Genomic DNA, 19,072 nt, shown 5'->3' with positions numbered 1-19,072 from the left:
GCGACTAGCAACTGAAAAGAAGAGTACTTCAACCCAACAACTTCAATCACTTTGATTCTATCTCGATGTTAAAAGCAGCATTCATCATTTTCCTCCAAATGTTTTGCTTTAAAAAAAATGCTTGCAATGTCACATCGTTTCCTGTTCTTGAGGATAATGTCTCCGTGACGGGGACACATCAACACACCCACCCAACCACAGAGAGAGAACGTTCCATGGAACGAAAATGAATAAAAATTTTTATGTTTCTTCTATCTTCACATGCTAGCCTATTCATCCCACCACCTAGCTTATATTACATTGTATCAAATGCTATTGTTTCTAACAATTGCAACAGTAACATCAAGCTTCTTTAGGCATGTTATTCCCACATCAGAAGTTCTTAAAAAGTTCCAAAAACCAACCATTCCCTCTTTCCTAAGAGCATTCAAGCCACAAAATCATGCAGCAGAGGTGATGGCCCGAACCTGTGGCGCTGGTCCATCAGATTTATACAGTCATAATCCGCAGCATCAGCCTCAAGGGGAGGAGCAGCAGTGTATACATCCTGCCCTCTCACCCCTGGGAAGCTCTGCTGACTGTTTGATACAGGAAGACCGCCATCGCAGTGCTGCAGACCCAATGTGAGAGACACCCCACCATGCCCGTACCTCCCCAACTCGGCCATCGGATAAGCCACAAGCCTCCTGCCTCCGTCGGACTTTTGGGCAATAGCATCGTGGAGGAGGCCGCAGTCCCCTCCGTCGTGTCGCCGGTCCTTCAACATGAGGTTCATGAATGTGTCATCGGCATTTGCCTCGTTCGGAAACCCAGCAGCTGTGCCGCCCACATCCATGTCGGAGATGTTGGATTTAGAGGATTCATTGAGCTGGCTCGTGTGGCATCTTTCAGTTGCAGGACTTTTTGAGCGTTCCCTCTCCTCAGAGGATCCAGTCTCATCTTTACTTTTGGGTATATTCTCCAACGACGAGTTTGAGTCCATCTCGGCTTCACCAATCTCCTCTCTATACATCTCCTCAATCATCGGTTTCCACAGGCGAACACGAGCATTTATGAACCAGTTTGAGATCTGCGTGCGTGGAAAGAGAAGAAATTAACCATAAATAGAGCACGTCAAACAATTTGTCTGGGGACTCCAGGATTGCATCAGCATGAAAATTGATGGTCCATAGATGATAGATCTGTGTGTATAACAAGGCAGATGGGTAAATATTTCATGCATTTCTTGTTGATGCCACTGAAATATAATTATTAGGTCTACTAGGGTCTTCTGATCATATACCAATGTTGAGTGCACAGTCCTATCAAACTTTGCAATATAAATTTAATGATCAAAGTATATGCGGCAGTGAGCGTTATATGACATAAATAACCTTATCGAACACTAATGAGTTGGAAGTAAAATGTCTGTCTTTGAGTTGGATCAGAAATGAGCACTCTCATATTTAGCAAGGTGAGCTAGGCATTCATCTTACTGAAAAACTCCACTTTTCCTTTTCTTGCTTTCCCTATCATACCTAAACTTCTTTTAAACATATGCATATAAATAAATAAATAGCATACCTGGCTCCGCGTTAAGCCTGTCTGTCTTGCTAGCATTAACTTCTCAGAATCCTTTGGGTAGCTGTAGAAAATAATACACAAAAACACTCAGAAGCATGCGAGACAAAACTATCAAGAGGAAACAAAAAGATGTCTAATGGAACCTACGGATGAAGGAAGTGCTCAAACAACCAAGCGCGTAGCACTGAAACAGAGGTTTCTGGTAGCCCCCTCTGTGGTCTCCAAGCATTGTGCTGAACCATGCCAAGCTGCTGCATTGCCCTCTGTTGCCTCAGTTGCTGGTCTATGTATTTCAAGCGAGATATTCCACCACCCTTACTATTTGAACTATCTTTCTCTCCAAGGTTCTTTTTGGTGGCTTGAATCTGACAATTAATAGCATCCCTCAGACAGCGAAACTGTCTAGAAATTGTTTTAAGGGCAAGTGCAGTGTATGGTTTGGCAGATCCACACCCTGCTACTCCATCAAAAGATGACACTACTATTTGCATCTGATGGTAATACTGTTTATATCTCCTATCAACCTGCAGTTTGGTGGAAGGAAATTAAGATCAACCAAAGATAAACTCAGGTCTGTGAGTAAATCAATTATCAGTCAATATCTTCACAAAAGTACCATTTGACAATTATTCATCAATCATGACATTGCAAATTTGCAATCATCATAGAATTATATCAAAAAGTAATTAACTTTTTACCTATTTATCCACAATTGTTTTGCATATTTTCCTTACAAGCATGGCATTGAATAGATCATAGCAAGTCTTTGATGTCAGCAAGTGATTTGAGTCCTAAAGATTGTGGATCACTGTGTTTTTCAATTCTCCCACATAAGTAAACTGTCACAGTCATTTTTAACACAAAATCATAGATGATGTTTCTAGGTGCATGATTATTATCTTTTAAATTTGTATAAAAATTGCTCACTGAAAAATTCTAAAAGAAATCAAATTTCTTTACAACACTTAACACCAGGTGAATCTGATGCATTAACACTACTATCTCATCACACATTTTGATAACATTTATCTCAAACTAAACATGCTGAAAACAATATTCTTGAATGTTAAAAATAAAGACTAAAAAAGAAAAGCAAGAACCAAGGCAGCATCTGTCCAAGCATAGCAAACAAGCACTTAGTATTTACTACCTCAGTATACAAACTCTGATTGCATAGAATGGAAGTAGCTAGGAGCTTATATTGAAAACTTAAAGGCCTATTCTAGCACATCTACATAACAAAACATAAACCTCAGCATTGGATGGACACATCACAAAACCTTCTTAGGGTAACTTTTTAGGTTCTCTTGACATTTGAGACTACTTTTACATCTGATGAGATTCACATTTTACTGAGATTTGTTTTAAAAGGCTGGTTAGATTTATAATTTGCTTTTCATGAAGGTCCTACAAAAACAATACAGCCATGACTTTAATGAAACAATAACATGAGATTTTAGTGTCTATTTCAGATCCTTGTAATAAATTCTTTTGAAATTATTGACTATCAAAAAGGAGATGAAGGATTCAACAGACCAAGTTGTCAATATCTCAAGTGTTGCAGAAGTCACGGCTCTATGAAGCCCACTGTTATATACAAAGGCATTAGGCAGATAGCCTAATGCAGGGATTAAAGGGTCCATTGTTTTCCGATGAAGAGAAGTCACATGTAGAGTCCAAAGAATCCTTTCAAATTCAGAAAGAAACAACCACTTGATGAACAATTGTTATGTGGAGAAAACATTTGAAAACCTGCATATCTCTAGAGATCCATAACCACCGCCAACCTTCTACTCAAGCTCATCCTTCAAAATATTATATGTACACAAATATAAAGCATGATAAACGTACTAAAAATGAGTCAGATGGGGCAAAGAAATGGACAGAGGAGAACAACCAAAAGGCTAGTTTTCCAACCTCCCCTGCAATTCACAAGATGGATAATGTCACACGCAAAGGCATAGTATAACAAAATTGTGGATCACCTAACCAGTCACTACCTAACCTCCAAAGCAAAAAAGTTCATAAACATTGTTTGTACATCAATATTTCTTTCCACCAAGTGATAAAGGAAAAGGAACTAAAAGAGAGGAAGCAGAAAAGGATTTTGATGCGCTATTAAGCACATAATTTTGTTATCTAATGATTAGTTAGATAACTCGAGGTAATAGACAATAATGCAATGCATGTTATGTATGGAAATCAAAGTTCATAAGTGACTTTTCTTTCTTCTGGCTTGAAGAAGGTAGCAGATATGTTTGCATAATTGAATACAAGTTATGTGCTAGCTTAACCACCCATCAGACAGCAATGTTAAAGAAGTAGGCAGCATACCAATAAAAGAAGAACCCATGTGAAGACAACCGAGCAGATCAATTACAGACAAGATGACATTTATGACAGAAAGAGATGCTGATGTAATCTACTGGTGTTGGAAAATCCAAAAATTTCATTTGTGCATATATTTCTGACTGCAAAACTTAGTTACAGTTACTACATAGTATATTGTAGTTGAAGAGCTAAAATTAAGAAGTAAATGAGTTTGCACCTCATCCAACATTGCCAGAAGCTTTGTCATCTTGTTCTGCAGGTCCTGCCTCTCAGAAGGCAAGAGTTCCGTAGGCGATTGATCATTGGACCCTTGAGGATTCAAAGACATCCCATCAGCCTTTGATACTGCATTGTTATTTTTGGTATCCGTAGCACCGGCAGAATTATCCAAACTTTGAGTTTTGCCTGTTTTCTGATTCAAAGCCTTCTGCACATTAACAACTTCATCAAGCAACTGCTGTGCTGCCTTGAGATATCTGGAATTTGGAATTGTGCTTGTGATACTTGAGATGTCATATGGAGAGGCATTTGAATGCATAAGTTTGTTTCTATAGATATCATCTCTAAATGCCCTGCCATCTCCCAAATTTGACTGATGAGAACTTAAAATCGAGATGTCTGAGTTTGAAGGCTGGAACTGAAATGAAGGAACTGGAATCTGTGTGCTGAGGCTGAGAGATAACGCCTGGCGTTGTGCCGTCGAAATGTTTGACTGCTGCAAAGACAAGTTATGGCCATTTAAAATGCCCAATGGAGTATGAAGACTCATATGGGGATCATCAGCAACCGAACCGTGAACCAGATCACTGCCTTCATTCAGCGACCTGCCAATTGTTTGCATGAACAACACCTCATTCCTTCCATCCCTCAAAGCATTGTAAGGACGTTCACCAAGATGTGATGCAAAGTCAGCCCCCCCTGTAGATGAGTCTTGTGATATCATAGAGGCAGGAACAGGAGGGTCAATGCAGTTTTGTTGGGATTGGTTATTGCCTGTCAGTTTGCCTGAATATGGAACAGAAGACGAATACTGTGGATACATCATGTGGCTTGTAGTTGATGACTCAGGATATGATCCATGTCCCGGATCCCTTGTATAAAAGGTTGGCATAACATCCATTTGGTTGGTAGAGCTGGAATAGAAACTAGCCATTACCCTCTTCCTTGGTTTTGAGATGGATGAGAGATTTACAAATCATACAAACAGGATAAGTATAATGGTGAATCATTCCAACATATATATTCTTGTGTGGTTATTCTGGTCATGGAGACTCAAGCAGATTGTCACCACAAAGAAACCCTGTGTGTATAAATGATATGGCTGCAAGAAATCATCAGTACAAATAAAAGTTAGCAGCAAGTCAGAAAACAAAAGTTTGACAAAGATGGAGAGGATACAAACTCGAGAGAAGACGATAAAATACAGTATAGGTAAAATCACATAAAGTAAAGAAGACATCAGTTTATCATAATGAGGATAAGAAAACAGATCATCTTTCAAAAAAAAAAAGAAAAATCCATTATAATAGAAAGAAAAAGCAGAGGCCATTAATAAATCATAAGTTGGTATAAAGCTACGAATTCCCCCAACAAATATCGCTGCATGAAGAACCGAAAATCTGAAGATACTGATAAGGACTAAAAAAAATAAAAATAAAAAAGAATAAAAATAAAAAAAAAAAAACCTTATCATCAAACTGCCGCTATAATGTATCTCCAGGTAGCTCCTTAAAAAGTTGGAAATGTTACATGGAATGAGCTCAGAGGTTGAAATGCTGGATGTACTAACAAGATGAAAACAAGGAAATCTTGGAGTTTCCATAACAAAGTTTGAGGCCTCTCTTTTACCTTATTTAATAATCAAAACAATACTTGTTGGCAAAACCTATCAGAGTCCTCTGCTTCATTCTTGCTTCATGACGAATCTGCATAAACACTCAAGACGAGTAATTATTCTTAAGAAGCCACTTGTAGAACACCGAAAACTATGTATAGTAACTTAAGTTCCTTGTTTCCAGAGCAGAAAGCAATTTTTTTGATGCCAATGCAAAAGGAAGCCAAAAGGAAGATCCAGTGACAACCCAATTGTTTCTTTTCCATTTTTCCGGTTCTTGTAGCATGTGTAAGGAAAAGGAGGAGCTTTTTTCATGAACAAGGGAAGGAAAAACTCTTACCTGCACCTACAAAACCCAAAATCGACATGCAAATTCCTCTCCTTTCATTCCTTCCAACTTGTCATCACTCTCAAAATTTCAAAACCCCAAAGTGCCCAAAAACCCTAGCCACAGAAAAAAAAAGACTCGCTACCCCTTCTCTTTTACCATCTGAAAGACAAAAGTTTTGCCTGAACAAATACATATATTAAGAAAAAAACCGCATGCGCACTTAGAAAACCCAAAATCCTTATGAAAGCTCCATTTGTAAAACTAGTCGATACCCAAAATTTCACAAACCCAAAGCCTAGACCCAAAAAAAAGTCCACACTCAAAAAAATAAAAATAAAAACAAAAATCCAAGAAAGGAATAGGAAAGAAGAAAAAAAAAAACAAAAAACCCAAACAAAGATCAGCTTCAAAACAATAAAAATCGGAACTTTGAGTTCATCATGGGCAGAAAAGTTAGTTGCACCAACCAGACAGTAGTTAAAACAAGATTCCGAAGATAAGAAGAAGATGATGAAGACGAAGAAGAAGAAAGAAAAGATGGGATTTTGATACCAAATAAACAACCAAAAAGGTCTCTTCTTGAAGTACAAGGATTTCATGGAATTGAAGTAGAGACCGAGACCCAAAAAAAAAAAACAAAGAAAAATTACCTGAGAGATAGAGCCCTTTAGAGGGGGCGCCGTGCTCCTTGTGGGGAGCAGGAGAACATGAATTCGAAGCCGATCGGCTGAGAGAAATCCTCCCAAGACGGAGACAAAACCGATCCCGAGGCTCAAAAACAAGCCCTTTTCATCGGACTCATAAATTCCTCCCACCCCCAATAACACCAACCCATATAATAGAAGAAGAAGACCCATCCATTTTTAATATTCAAGTACTTTTTTTTTTTTCCCTCCTCATGCTCTCACCAACAACTTCTTTAATATTATTTTCTTTCTCTTTTCGTCTCTCTTTCTCTCTCATCAAATCATCATCATCATCAAACACAACATTCTATATTAACACGTGAAAGCAAACCTTACCTTCAAAACGGCATGACCAGGGTCTCTCCCCATCTCTATCCTCTATTCCTTTCTTTCACCTCTCTTCTAATCTAAGTTTCCTTATAAACAACTTGTGGAGTTGGTATCGTTAAGATGCTCTCCATCCTCTAACCACCAGTAGGTGGACCTAAACCTTATCTTAGCACTTGAATGCCTTTAAAGAAGAACAATATTTTCATCATCATACTGTTGAAAAAATGCAGAAGCATTTTTCCACTTCCTTCCCTTCCTATTTTTTATATTAATAATTATTTTTGAGCAAAATGGTGGAAACAGGACGACCATATATTTTATTAGAAATAAAATAACCACAGGATATTTAAATGAATCTCTAAAAAATAATAGTATGGATAGATATTTGTCTCTGACATTTTTGTCTTCTTTTTGTTGCGTTATTTGCTATGCTGGTTTTGTTATCTTCGGGTTATATATTAATCATTGAAAGCTCTGCGCCCCGATCAACTATTATTAAAATGAAGAGATTGCTTTAATTAATGGGCATGGTTAGTTGATTAATTAGTTATTATATGCACCTGCTTTTAAGCATTCCTTGTTTGGCCACTTGGAGGATTCGGCTGTGACGTTTGTTGATTAAACACCACATTTCTGTTGCTTTCAATCCTTTGAATTTGGTGTGTCCTCTGGTTGCTTGCAGCACCTTCCTACGTTTTTTAATGCCTCCATGGCCCCTTCTGACTATTATCTGCATGGGTGTTTTTTAACACGACTTGTGAAATTCTGGCTCTTCCTCTCGGAACAAGGTGATTGAACAGGCCCCACAGCAATATCTAATTGATAGATGCATCATTTTGATGTTTCATGTATAAAGTAAGACAAGGTAAGAGTTGGAATTACAGATGATTCGACTACAACAAATGGGCAATCAAAGCTTGTGACTGATCAAACATGCAATAGCGAACAAGTCATTTTGGTTGATTAATAATGTCTGCGACATTGTTTCGAAAACTTATCCGAGTTGACCCAAAGCATAAGCAAGTTGGTCATGTGTGCTTGTGTTCCAAGTTGGTTTGTACAGATTCATGGCTTTGATAATTAGTAAGACTTGGTTGTTCTTTTGTTAACTCATAGAGTTGACTCTTGAGTTTGATTATCATGACTCGAAAAGGAGAAGCACTTGAGGTCGTTTCTTAGTTTCAGTGCATCATAAAATGGTTATCCTTCTTTGTTTGTTTATCAGTTTGTTTAACATGTACTAAAATTCAAGATGCTGAGAACTTGAATTAACCTTTGAGTTGAATCAGCGTCTAGCCAATTCTAGTTGAACGCTCTATTTTCAAACTTTGAGCCGAGATTGCTTTGCTTGATCATATGAAAGCTCAAAAGAGAATGGATTCTAAATAATTTATACTAATTATGCGTATGGTATATTTTTCTACATAAAATTATGGTCAATTAACCTCACCAAATCGATACGCAAACTATGCTTTACAATATAACAAGTGTATTAAGATAGATCAGTTGATTTTGTAGTGTTAAATTACTAGAAAATAAAGATGATTACTTGGAATTGATAGCAATGGTGTAGGCAACATGCATGCTATGCGTTGCTCTTATTTCCTCAACATTTAGATGCTCTCTCGCGTGTACATAGTATGTGTGAAGTAGTAGTAGTAGTAGTACGTAAATACCTACACAATCAAGTATAAGCAAGTCATACAAAGCCCTCATTGCGTCACTGGCCTATCTTTTAAGGGTAATTACTATGCTAACTCACTGTATGTGGGGCTAGCTTTGCCCCATTTATAACACATGGGCAATGAGGTATAGGGATGGCTGCCTAAGCATGGCTATAAGGGCACCAAACACTTTGACAAAAGAAAGCATGCAATATGTCAACATCAAATTTTTTTTTCCCCTCTTAATCATATTTAAGAGAGCATGATACATGCACAGTTTGCTCTTTATCTTTAGCCATTTTTATATGCCTTTCATTTGTTTTTTCCTTTTGTCGATAGGTGAGGCTATCGAACAACTTTCAACAACACAACTGCTCAAACGTATCATATCTCACCTTTGTTGTTAATATCTAATTCAATTTAATTTACACTACCCCTACCTATTCCTATGTGGTCCCAATCTCCATTGAAATATATAAATAGAGATTAATCTCAACTTTTGCCAAAGCTTTTCTCTAGAAAACAGAACTTTACCAAGTAGATTGATAGAATCATTCTACTTGCGTTAAATTGAGCTTGGTTTGACATGTTATGCTTGTATGCTCAAGTAATTGAAGAGGCTCACATTCTGATCCCCAATCTATAGATGGCTTTGCCCTTGATTGATACCCAATGTTGTAATTTTATCATGCTAGTCCAAACATGGTTTCTACAATAAGGTAGTATTATCACCGACCATTTAATGTGTTGCCTATGTAAAACTAGTAGCTGCAACATAAACACAAGCTTGCTCCAATGCCTCCAAGTGCAGGCAAAAATAGCAAGTATATTAAATGCATGCAGACCACATAGAAATATCAATTATATGTGTGGGGAAATACGATTCAAGCTAGTCAACAGCTAGACAGCCTAAATAATTGGCACCGACCTCCTCTGGAGGTGGTTTTGGAATTGAATTCATATACGATGCTCATGGATGTCAAATTTCGAGTAGAATACAATTCATTAACTATTGGAGGATCTATAGATGTTTGAATCTAGTATTGATAGATATAAGCTTTTACCTAGTCTGTAAGCTAGGATTCCAATTGAAACCCACCGGTATGAACTACATAATAATTAAAGGGATCAAGAGTTAAAAATTGTTTCAAGTATTGAAGATGCTTTTTGTCAACTACATCATCACAATCTTAGTTTTCATTTCTTATTTGTCTTCCGAAGGTAGTTATACATTATCATGATGTCCTATATGTTCCGCATTTCTTTTAGTAATATATTTTTTTTTTGATAAGTCAAATAAATTAAATATATTTGTGGAAATCAGAAAATAAAATATCCAAAAATTAAGGTGGAAGACGTGTTGAAGTATCTCATAGTGTAGTCCCAGTATAATTGACAATAGCTTACCATCCAATCTGTTGCACCACTGGGTTCTATATAAATATGTGAAATCTTAAGAGAGAGCAAGGTATATATATCATCTGCTAGCAATAATGTATTCTACTTCAATTCACATGATTCTAAAGTTTGTATTGGTATAAATGCTAGTTGCCTAGCTTGCAATTTAAGGTTAACAGCTAAAATAAAAATTTTGTTTTCTTGGTCGTAATAAAAAATATTATTTATGGTGGCAGAATCTTCAGAACAAGGACAGAAAATAGTAAAGGCTCAGGTAGAGTCTGATCCCCAGTAGCCGGCCTCGCGTCTCTATTAGTTCTCATATAGTCTTCTTACATGGGGGTGGAAAAATGAAGGCTTATCACGCATTCCTTTATGGCTTCCAATTTGGTGCAACGTGCGAGGCAAGAACATGGGTTTGTTCATCTGACCATTCAAACTCGTTTGGACATGGGGAAATGAAAGCATGGTAACATTAACTTCGCATTTAAATTCACACCTATCTTAGTCAAATCCTAGTAACTTCTCATTTAAAAAGCCTCTTCATATTAATTTCTTGGAGCAGATTTGCCTTGCAAACATACTTCACAAAAGAAAATTTTCGATCTCTCAATTTTATTACTCCTATCTTCAGCCAGAATAATTTCATCAAAAAAAAAAAAAAAAATTCAGCCAGAATGAATAATTTTGCTCCTACAATCATTTATTTTACTCCTCTATGGTTTGTGCTTTGATATGATTCTTTATCTTAAGAGCAAAGGCTTATGTTTTAATGCTCATCCTGATTTTTTTTTTTTTGTACATGCATAAAAATGAAAATAATTTCTTATTAAATTGCATTAGTTTTTTTTTTTGTTTGAATTGCATTAGCTTATGGCATATATATATATATATATATATATTGGCAAACTGGCTTTAATCTATGTCCAAAGTAATGATGGGTGACAAACAGAGCATTGACTTTCAAGATGGTGTACAGTATGTTAGGTGCGGGTTCAAAACTTTTACATACTTTTAGTAAATCATTTATTCCAACTAATAGATGAACCCCTCGAAAGGATAAAAATATTTATACTTAAGTCAGATTAAACTCTACGGAGGACATCTGCTCATCTTTACTTGTGTGACTACTGAACCACCATTGAATTCTAGTTACAATAGCACCAGTGGATCTTAGCAAGATGATATCAGCAAGGAGACAAGGCTCTGAACTATTTATCATGGCGGTGTGTGGGGCACCTTCAGCAAACAACGCTATGTTTTGAAAACTGGCATAAAATTTCTAAGCATGGGCCTACAATCTACGTTGCTCTGTCAAATTTTGTACTTTGTTTCTGATATATAGCGTCAAAACCGGCATCACTGCTTTGATGGGATGCAGTAACGAAGACAAAAAAAGATGTACCAACAAAAAGACAGCAAAGATGACTGTTGTGGCACTACAAAGAAAAATAAGTTTTATTGCATAGTCTACTTTTCCCATGTCCCATATCACTCGCATGGGAACCAAACCCAATAATATTTTCTGTAAATGACTGGTAGGTTGAAAGTGGGTCATATCTTTTGCTCGTCCAACATAGCTTTTTTTTTTCTTTTTTTTTTTTTTTTTTTTGATAATAAAATCTTCCAACATAGTGTTACCAACCGGCTCTAACTCAATTGATTTCACCTCCACAAATTTTTCAGAAAATATCGTACCCTGAAGCATAAGTTTGTAATATTTTGATTGGAATGAGAATGGACCGGATGTTATCTGGTTCGAATTTATTGCTTCTCATATCGGGATACATGAAATTTACAAATTTTGAAAACATGCTCGTGCATATCATACAAAATTCCATTTTTTGCTGATCTAAAAGCATCATCAAGCACCGGTGTCGCATCGGTTCATCAAATGATCAGGCTTTAGTTTGATGTGCATCTCATGATGCATTGGAAGATTGCGGTCCGCCTTGCCTTGCGTAGGACCTCATCCCAACCCACTAGCCAAGAAGGGCTAAGGATGGCATTTGTCGGTTTCCATGGTCCCTTTAATGGGAAAAAACCCGACTTTTTTGTTTTGTGGTGGATGGGAAACATGAACCAAATAAAGTAGAAGGGAAGACATTCACGGCAATCTTGTAAGTTTCCAAAATCTTGTCTGATTAATTGTCTCCCATGATGAAAGTAAAGTGTTCTTTCTCCAAAGCACCTTTTTAACATCGAAGAGCATGTTTTAGTTTGATAATGTCCAGTACTAACTCCGAATAAAGCGCAGCTTTAGATAAGACAAAAAGGATACGAGTTTGGTGTACCTTCTTTTTTTTCACCTCGCCTGGACCCTGATCCATTGTCGGTGTTTGGTTCTGTTTTTTTTTCTTTTTCTTTTTCCTCGAGTGGGACCCTACCTTGAGATAGTTTAATGGAAGACAACATTCGAAGTTGAAGGAGAGAGTTTTCTCGTGAATCATGTGGGACTATGGCAACCCTATAAATTATAAAAGTTAGAAATTGGATCTAACAGCCGTGGTCGGAAATTTAACCACCATGTGTTCTCTGTGGGGTTTAGCCAATTCACAATGAGCTCTTTAATTAAAAGCCAAATATGTACGGTTTTTCCCATGTCTTCAAACTCCCAATGAACGTCTTCAATAATGTGAACTAAAATATAGTGCAACCTAACACCATTTGAGCTCCAACAAACTCGACTCTATAACTCATACATTAAAATCACAAACTTCAATTATGGAAGAATGATATGGTTGATCTTCTTCTCATATTGAAAAAGGAAAATGATGGTTGATCAATGGGAATGATCACTAGGATGTATTTCTCTGCAGCGAAGTCTACATTAACAATTGTTTGTATATTTATAAAAAAAAAAAAAGGTAATTTGATATGAACCAGGACATTATTTGAGTAGTTCACTTTCATTCGCTGATATTCCTTTGAAATGGTATAACACAATCTTCAAGCACCCCAGATACTTCTCATAAAGTTTGCCAAACAACAATGCAACATCCCTATATTGGATGTTTACAATGCCTCCTACAGCCAACCTAGCATTGATGTTCTTTCAGCTCCATCAACATTCTAATCAAAGTTTCCATTACTAAAGAAAAACAAGTTTTTTTTTACCAAAAAAGAAAAAAAGAAAAGAAAAGAAAAAGAAGTGACAGAGCATCATCTTATCAGTGGCCTCTATGACATCAAACATTACTTCCATATGGCCATTAACTAATAGTGGAGGTTTTATGTATGTACTGTCTCTCCCATCCAAGGCTCCACCACTTTGCGTCCAAGATCTGATACCATACGATACAGCACAAAAAATAAAAATAAAATAAAATATATAATACAAATATATGGATCGATCTCAAATCTACTTTTACGGAGCGTGCAAGTTTCACTATGAGAGAATATAAAAACAAAATCAATACAAGAAGAACTCATCACTCAACCCTTATACAAGAATCTCTCAAGAAAAAATCTTAAAATTCTTATAAAATCTCTCTGAAATCTCTCTTGAAGCCTTTCTGCACCTCTAGGATGTCACCAGCTTTCCAACACAAAAAATAGTTCGTCAATCGGAGTTATATAGACTCCAAAAACTCCAAAATACTATTACACTAGGTAACAGAATCTCAATCAAATCTCGAATCATCTGTGACCGTCCGATCGTAAGCGGCTCGTACCAGAGCCATTTGATTGTGCAAAATAGGGCCACTGATCACCTGATCAAGCTCGAAATTGCTCTCAGCTATCTGATCATGACCAACTGTGATCTGGACCGTCGGATCATGCAGTCCAGCCCCTGAACCGCACGTGGACCGCGTGTTCGGTCCATGCGGTTCCCATGGACCGCCAGTGCCCTGCGGTCCACAGTGGACCGCGTGAGCGTTGGGCCTGGGAACTCTGCACACACTGGACCAGCCCGCACGCATCTCTGTCGAGCCTGACGATGCCTCCACCGGCCGCCACTGCCTCGTGCACCGTGCCGTCGTTCTTTCATGCATATTTTCTCTGTTTGGACTCCGATTGGGATATTCTTGGGCTTGTTAGACTCCGTTCGTCATTCTGGACCTTGTTATGGGCTTAATATGGATCGAATCTCAAGACATATTTTCTAACAATCTTTACATCGACTTGATACTTGGCCTCCATCTGTCTCTAAAAACTTATAATCCATCTCACCCCCATGCTATGGGGCATGCCTGTTGTCTCATGGATGGGCAAACGTAGAAGTCGAGTCAAATCACTTGATCCTACCTCCATCATGGGCTGTATCCACTCTGACCAAAGATCTGCTCGGGGTATCATCCCACGGCAATAGAAATCTTATCCTGTGATGTCGCCTCTCGTCCTTTCGAGTCTCTCATCTCGTGTCCGATCCACCTCCACCTGGAGCTCCATCTTGCTCTGGGCTCCTCCTGGCTCTTGAAGCTTCACCTCATATTGAGCTCCCTGTTAGGTAGTAATATTCTCTTGTCCTCTTCTTTTCCTCCAGAACAATCCTATCGCCGTGCAACACTTTCAGAATTTCTCCACCAGCTACCATCCTGTAGCCTCTCGAATTCAGTCTGCTCAGTGAGATAAGATTCTGTCTGAAATCGGATATGTATCGGATCTCTCCCAATCTCCTCACTACACCATCATGTGTCCTCTAGTTGACCGTTTCGATACCTATGATCGCACAGCTGGATCTATCCGGCAGATAAATAGTGCTCTTATTGCTCTCCAAGAAATAAAACTGCTCCTTTCTGTAACATACATGATAGGTGCATGCAGAATCTAAAATCCATTACTGAGAAGAAGTAGATACCTTATCAGATATCTCTAGGACATTGTCTTCTGACTTGCTACTGGCCATCGCTGCAGTAGGTCTCGTCCGATCCCTGAGTTGTGGACAATCTCTGACTAGATGCCCCAATTCATCACACCGGTAACATCTGGTCTTGCTCAGATCTCTCATCCTGAACTTAGACCGCCCTTGCCATGAACTCCTGTCGCCCTGTCTGCCGCCTTCTGCTCCTTCAGAAACCGTCAAAGCTGAGCTGCCGTCTGAGCTCGAAGCTGGGTTCTCCCTCCTAAGAATCTCGTTCTGAAGAATTACCAAGGTGATCTCATCCATATTGATGGTGCTCTTTCCCACTAGAAGAGCAATTACCAAGGACTCATACGAAGGAAGGAGCGACGCTAGTAAGACCAACGCCCTGGTCTTCTCCTTAACTTTTTCGCCAATGCTGAGGAGGTCGGTGAGGATCTTCTGGAAGTGGCTAAGATAGTCCTGCACACTCTGTCCCTCAATCATCCGTAGCTGGTAGAACTGCCTCCAGAGGAAGAGGGTGTTGGTGAGAGACTTCGTTATGTACAACTCCTCGAGCTTCGACTATAACATCATCGGAGAAGTCTCGCCAAGCACATAGATCACCACCTCATCCGTTAGATACAAACAGATCGTACTCACTATCTGCATCTGAAGCCGCCTCCAATCCTGCACCTCTATGGTGGTCGGTTTCTCCTCGCATAAGAGAGCATCAATCAATCTTTACTGGATGAGCACGTCTTTTACCCTTGCTGTCACAAGAAAAAATTGCTCTTTTCAACAAACATGTTGATATCTACCTTGATTGTGCTTATCTTCTCCATCTTCTATCTCGTTCACCACCATTGCAACCTATGCTCTGGCACCACCTTGCTTTGATACCAATTGTTGCGCCTAGGATCCGATACTACACAGTGCAGCAGCAAAAAAGAAGAAACAAAATAAAAAATATAATACACGTGGATCGACCTCAAACCTACCTCCACGGAGAGTGCAAGCTTCACTACGAGAGAATAAAATAAAATCAATACAAGAGAAACTCACCACTCAACCCTTGTACAAGAGTCTCTCCAAAAAAATTTCAAAATTCTTACAAAAGCTCTCTGAAATTTCTCTTGAAGCCTTTCTGCACCTCCAAGACGTCACCAGCTTCCTAGCACAAAAAATGATTGGTCAATCGGAGTTGTATAGACTCCAAAAACTCCAAAATAACGTTACACTAGGTAAAGAGTCCCAATCAAGCCGAGAATCATCCGTGATCGTCCGATCGTGACCGACTTGTACCAGAGCCGTTCGATTGTGCAAAACAGGGCCACTGATCACTTGATCAAGCTCGAAATCGCTCTTAGCCGTCCGATCATGATCGACTGTAATTTGGGCCATCGGATCGTGCAATCCAGCCCCTGAACTATGCGTGGATAGTGTGTTCGGTCTATGCGGTTCCCATGGACCGCCCGTGCCCTGCGATCCATGGTGAACCGTGCAAGCACTGGGCCTGGGCGCCCCGCTTGTGCTAGGTTGGCCTGCGCATGTGCCCGTGCACTGGGCCGCGCGCGTCTTCGCCGGCCCCGACGGTGCTACCATCAGTCGCCGTCGTCTCGTGCACTGTGCCACCCTTCTTTCGCACGTATTTTTTCTATTTGGATTCTGATTGGACTGTTCTTGGACTCGTTGGACTCCGTTTGTCATCCTGGACCGAATCTCGAGACATATTTTCTAACACACCAAACCCTATGCTCTTAAGATTTGCTTAAGACAAATTATAGTCAACCAGATCATAGGCCTTCTCCAAATCAACTTTACATTTTCCACAATCAAAAGGAATTTCTTTAGCCATTGCAAAAGAATAGGAGAATACCGACCGAGAACCAAAGTACCTAAGCATTATCCATTGTAGAAGAAATGAACATTCCAAGCCTATTTGCCAACATCTTTAGGTAGATTTTACAGCAGCCATTCACTACACTACTCGATTCGAGCGCAATCAACCTCCTTCAAATTGCCAAAGTTTCAGATTGTTAGACGGAGGAGGACGCGTAGAGTCTATCTAAAATAGATATGGGAGAGGCCAAATAAATGATTGGAGGAGAGGAACGGTGGTCGAGATGCTAAATTTGCCCACGGAAAGAAACATGTTTGCAATCCTTGGGAAGCAGATTTCGCATATTTGGATCTTTTAAAATCTTTATTTTAAACAAATATAATTTGGATAATCTCCAAGGTACAATGAAACCGAGGGCTATTTGTTTTTAGGGGTGTCTATACTTGCCGCCCAACATCTTCTTATTAACTTTATATTACCCATTGTTTTGGGCGTTGCAGAAAGCAGATGGCCGCATGCATCATTAATCATTGCAGCCTCCTCAATGAATATTAACCTCATGATTTGAATCGCTATAGATTTGAATTTGTATTCACTAAACTCACCTTCCGCTTTCGTACATAAACAGCTTTTCTACTTGCATAATTGACTACCGTTGAGCGCCAAAACTTCCCAGATTCAATTAACAAATCTTGCGTAGGAAAGTTCTGTGATGTAGTGTTAAAGTCGGCTGAATGCCAACAATTATCCCCCCTCAAGAAAAAATTAAAAGAAATTAGCTTGATAATTTTGGACCGATTTGAAAATTTGGAAAGTTAGTTTAAAAATTTTCAAAGACGAGACAATATCGTCGAAATTTGAGGCGGCATTTTGTAATTTTCTCTTTAAAAAAGTCAACTTTTCTGAAACTCCGCTGTCTTAATCTCTTTTTTTTAAAGCAAGAAACGTCATATCATTGTCCAGAGATAAGAATAATATAACAATTTCACAATAAATTATACGGGTTGTTGCAACACTAACCAAGCACGAAAGCACAGTGTCTCACCTACCCAGTCTGATGAAAGAACTGTATACAAGGAAATAGAAGGATTATGTTGGACTCTAAAGAAATCCTCACCCCATGCGGGACTCAGGCTCTTGATGATGTCCTTTGGCATGTTACCTAATCTCCACTTCTGCAATGTACTCGTGATGACCCAGGCCCGGCCCAAGTTAGGGCCAGCCTGGGTCTGGCCCGGTTTGGGCTCGCGGACGGAGGAGCTGCTGCCGGGAATGGGATCCGGCCCCCCTTCTTTTCCTCCGTCGTATTCCGCCTACCTTATTTCCTTCTCCTCCGCCCACCCATCGGATGAATCCCGCCGAGCCCTCTTCCCAATCGCAGTACTCGGCTCTTTGCCGAACCCGCCCGTCTCCGCTTTATTTCTCACGGTCGGAAAGCCCTCCTGCCGCCTTCTCTTGTGCACCTCCCACGCCGGCGACACCGGAGAGCCGCCCCTTTCCCTTGTTCTTTCCCTTCTACTAAACTGGGTATTGTTACCTTCTTTATTCATCACAAAATCTAATCTACTTCTTGCTCATAATTACCCTAATTTGTTGTGATTTGAATTGTGTTGGGACAAGGGTAAGGTCGGCGGCCCCATTGAGTCTCTAATAAAAGGTAAACCCTCGCTCTAATATCCTTAGTTCGAATTAATATGGTGGGACTAGTTGAACCTAGGGCTAGTATTGGAGTCAGGCTTAGAGATGCATGGTGATCCATCCATATTAATTTTTTTTCTTCCATAGTTTTTTTTTTTCCCCTTTTGGCCGCAGCTTGATGCCTGATGGGTATGAACTTATTATCTTTAGGCTCTCGGACTTCTGCTCTTGGAAAGGCTGGAGTGGCGTCACTGGTTTGGAGGTTTCTGGAAGAAATTATCAGGTGGATTCACTCCACCGTAGGCAAAACCAATAAAAGCTTTCATTGTCTACTTTTAACCTCACAGCCGATCATGATTAAATATGACTAGCGATTATGATTAAATATGACTAGCAATTAATGAAGAGTGAACTGATGTGTAGAAGTTTTATTGGCTTTGTCTACAGTAGTACGAGCCTATTTAATAATTTCTGAATACTGGGGGTAATGTACGTTATAGCCACGATGCCGCAGGAGAGACATTTTTTGTTTGGGAAAAATAATACCATTCAAGAAAAAATTTTTTGTGCATTGCGACGGTGTAAAAAGTCTTTAGAATATATTATTTTATTTAATTAATTTATATAATTATTATTTTTTAATATATATTTTATATCTATAGATCAATTTT

General features: G+C 39.0%; 1 protein-coding gene across 3 annotated transcripts; it reads right to left on the bottom strand.

The window, feature by feature from the left end:
• Positions 1 to 218: 218 nt before the first annotated feature.
• Positions 219 to 7,300, bottom strand: LOC105053265 (BEL1-like homeodomain protein 7). Of its 3 annotated transcripts, none has more exons than XM_010934370.4 (6): positions 6,710 to 7,300; positions 5,743 to 5,819; positions 4,112 to 5,215; positions 1,711 to 2,087; positions 1,564 to 1,624; positions 219 to 1,069 (listed from the first exon to the last, which is right to left on the bottom strand). In XM_010934370.4, exons 3-6 carry the CDS (start codon positions 5,045 to 5,047, stop codon positions 428 to 430), a joined length of 2,016 nt encoding a protein of 671 aa, XP_010932672.1. In that variant the 5' UTR covers positions 5,048 to 5,215; positions 5,743 to 5,819; positions 6,710 to 7,300; the 3' UTR covers positions 219 to 427. The 3 variants fall into 3 exon arrangements, with proteins under 3 accessions (XP_010932672.1, XP_010932680.1, XP_029123261.1); XM_010934378.4 differs by having other exon boundaries at positions 7,082 to 7,300; XM_029267428.2 differs by lacking the exon at positions 5,743 to 5,819.
• Positions 7,301 to 19,072: the final 11,772 nt, after the last annotated feature.

This window comes from Elaeis guineensis, chromosome 2 (assembly GCF_000442705.2).
Source record: "Elaeis guineensis isolate ETL-2024a chromosome 2, EG11, whole genome shotgun sequence".
Taxonomy (NCBI): Eukaryota; Viridiplantae; Streptophyta; class Magnoliopsida; order Arecales; family Arecaceae; genus Elaeis; species Elaeis guineensis.
This window is presented reverse-complemented; position numbering and strand designations above follow the sequence as displayed.

What these genes read in the sequence shown, in the direction of transcription:
- LOC105053265 (XM_010934370.4), bottom strand. Translation starts at nt 5,047, where the DNA reads ATGGCTAGTTTCTATTCCAGCTCTACCAACCAAATGGATGTTATGCCA. An exon ending in TTCTGGCAATGTTGGATGAG is followed by an intron (nt 2,088 to 4,111) that starts GTGCAAACTCAT and finishes ACCAAACTGCAG; the next exon opens with GTTGATAGGAGATATAAACA. An exon ending in CAGGCTTAACGCGGAGCCAG is followed by an intron (nt 1,070 to 1,563) that starts GTATGCTATTTA and finishes CCACGCACGCAG; the next exon opens with ATCTCAAACTGGTTCATAAA.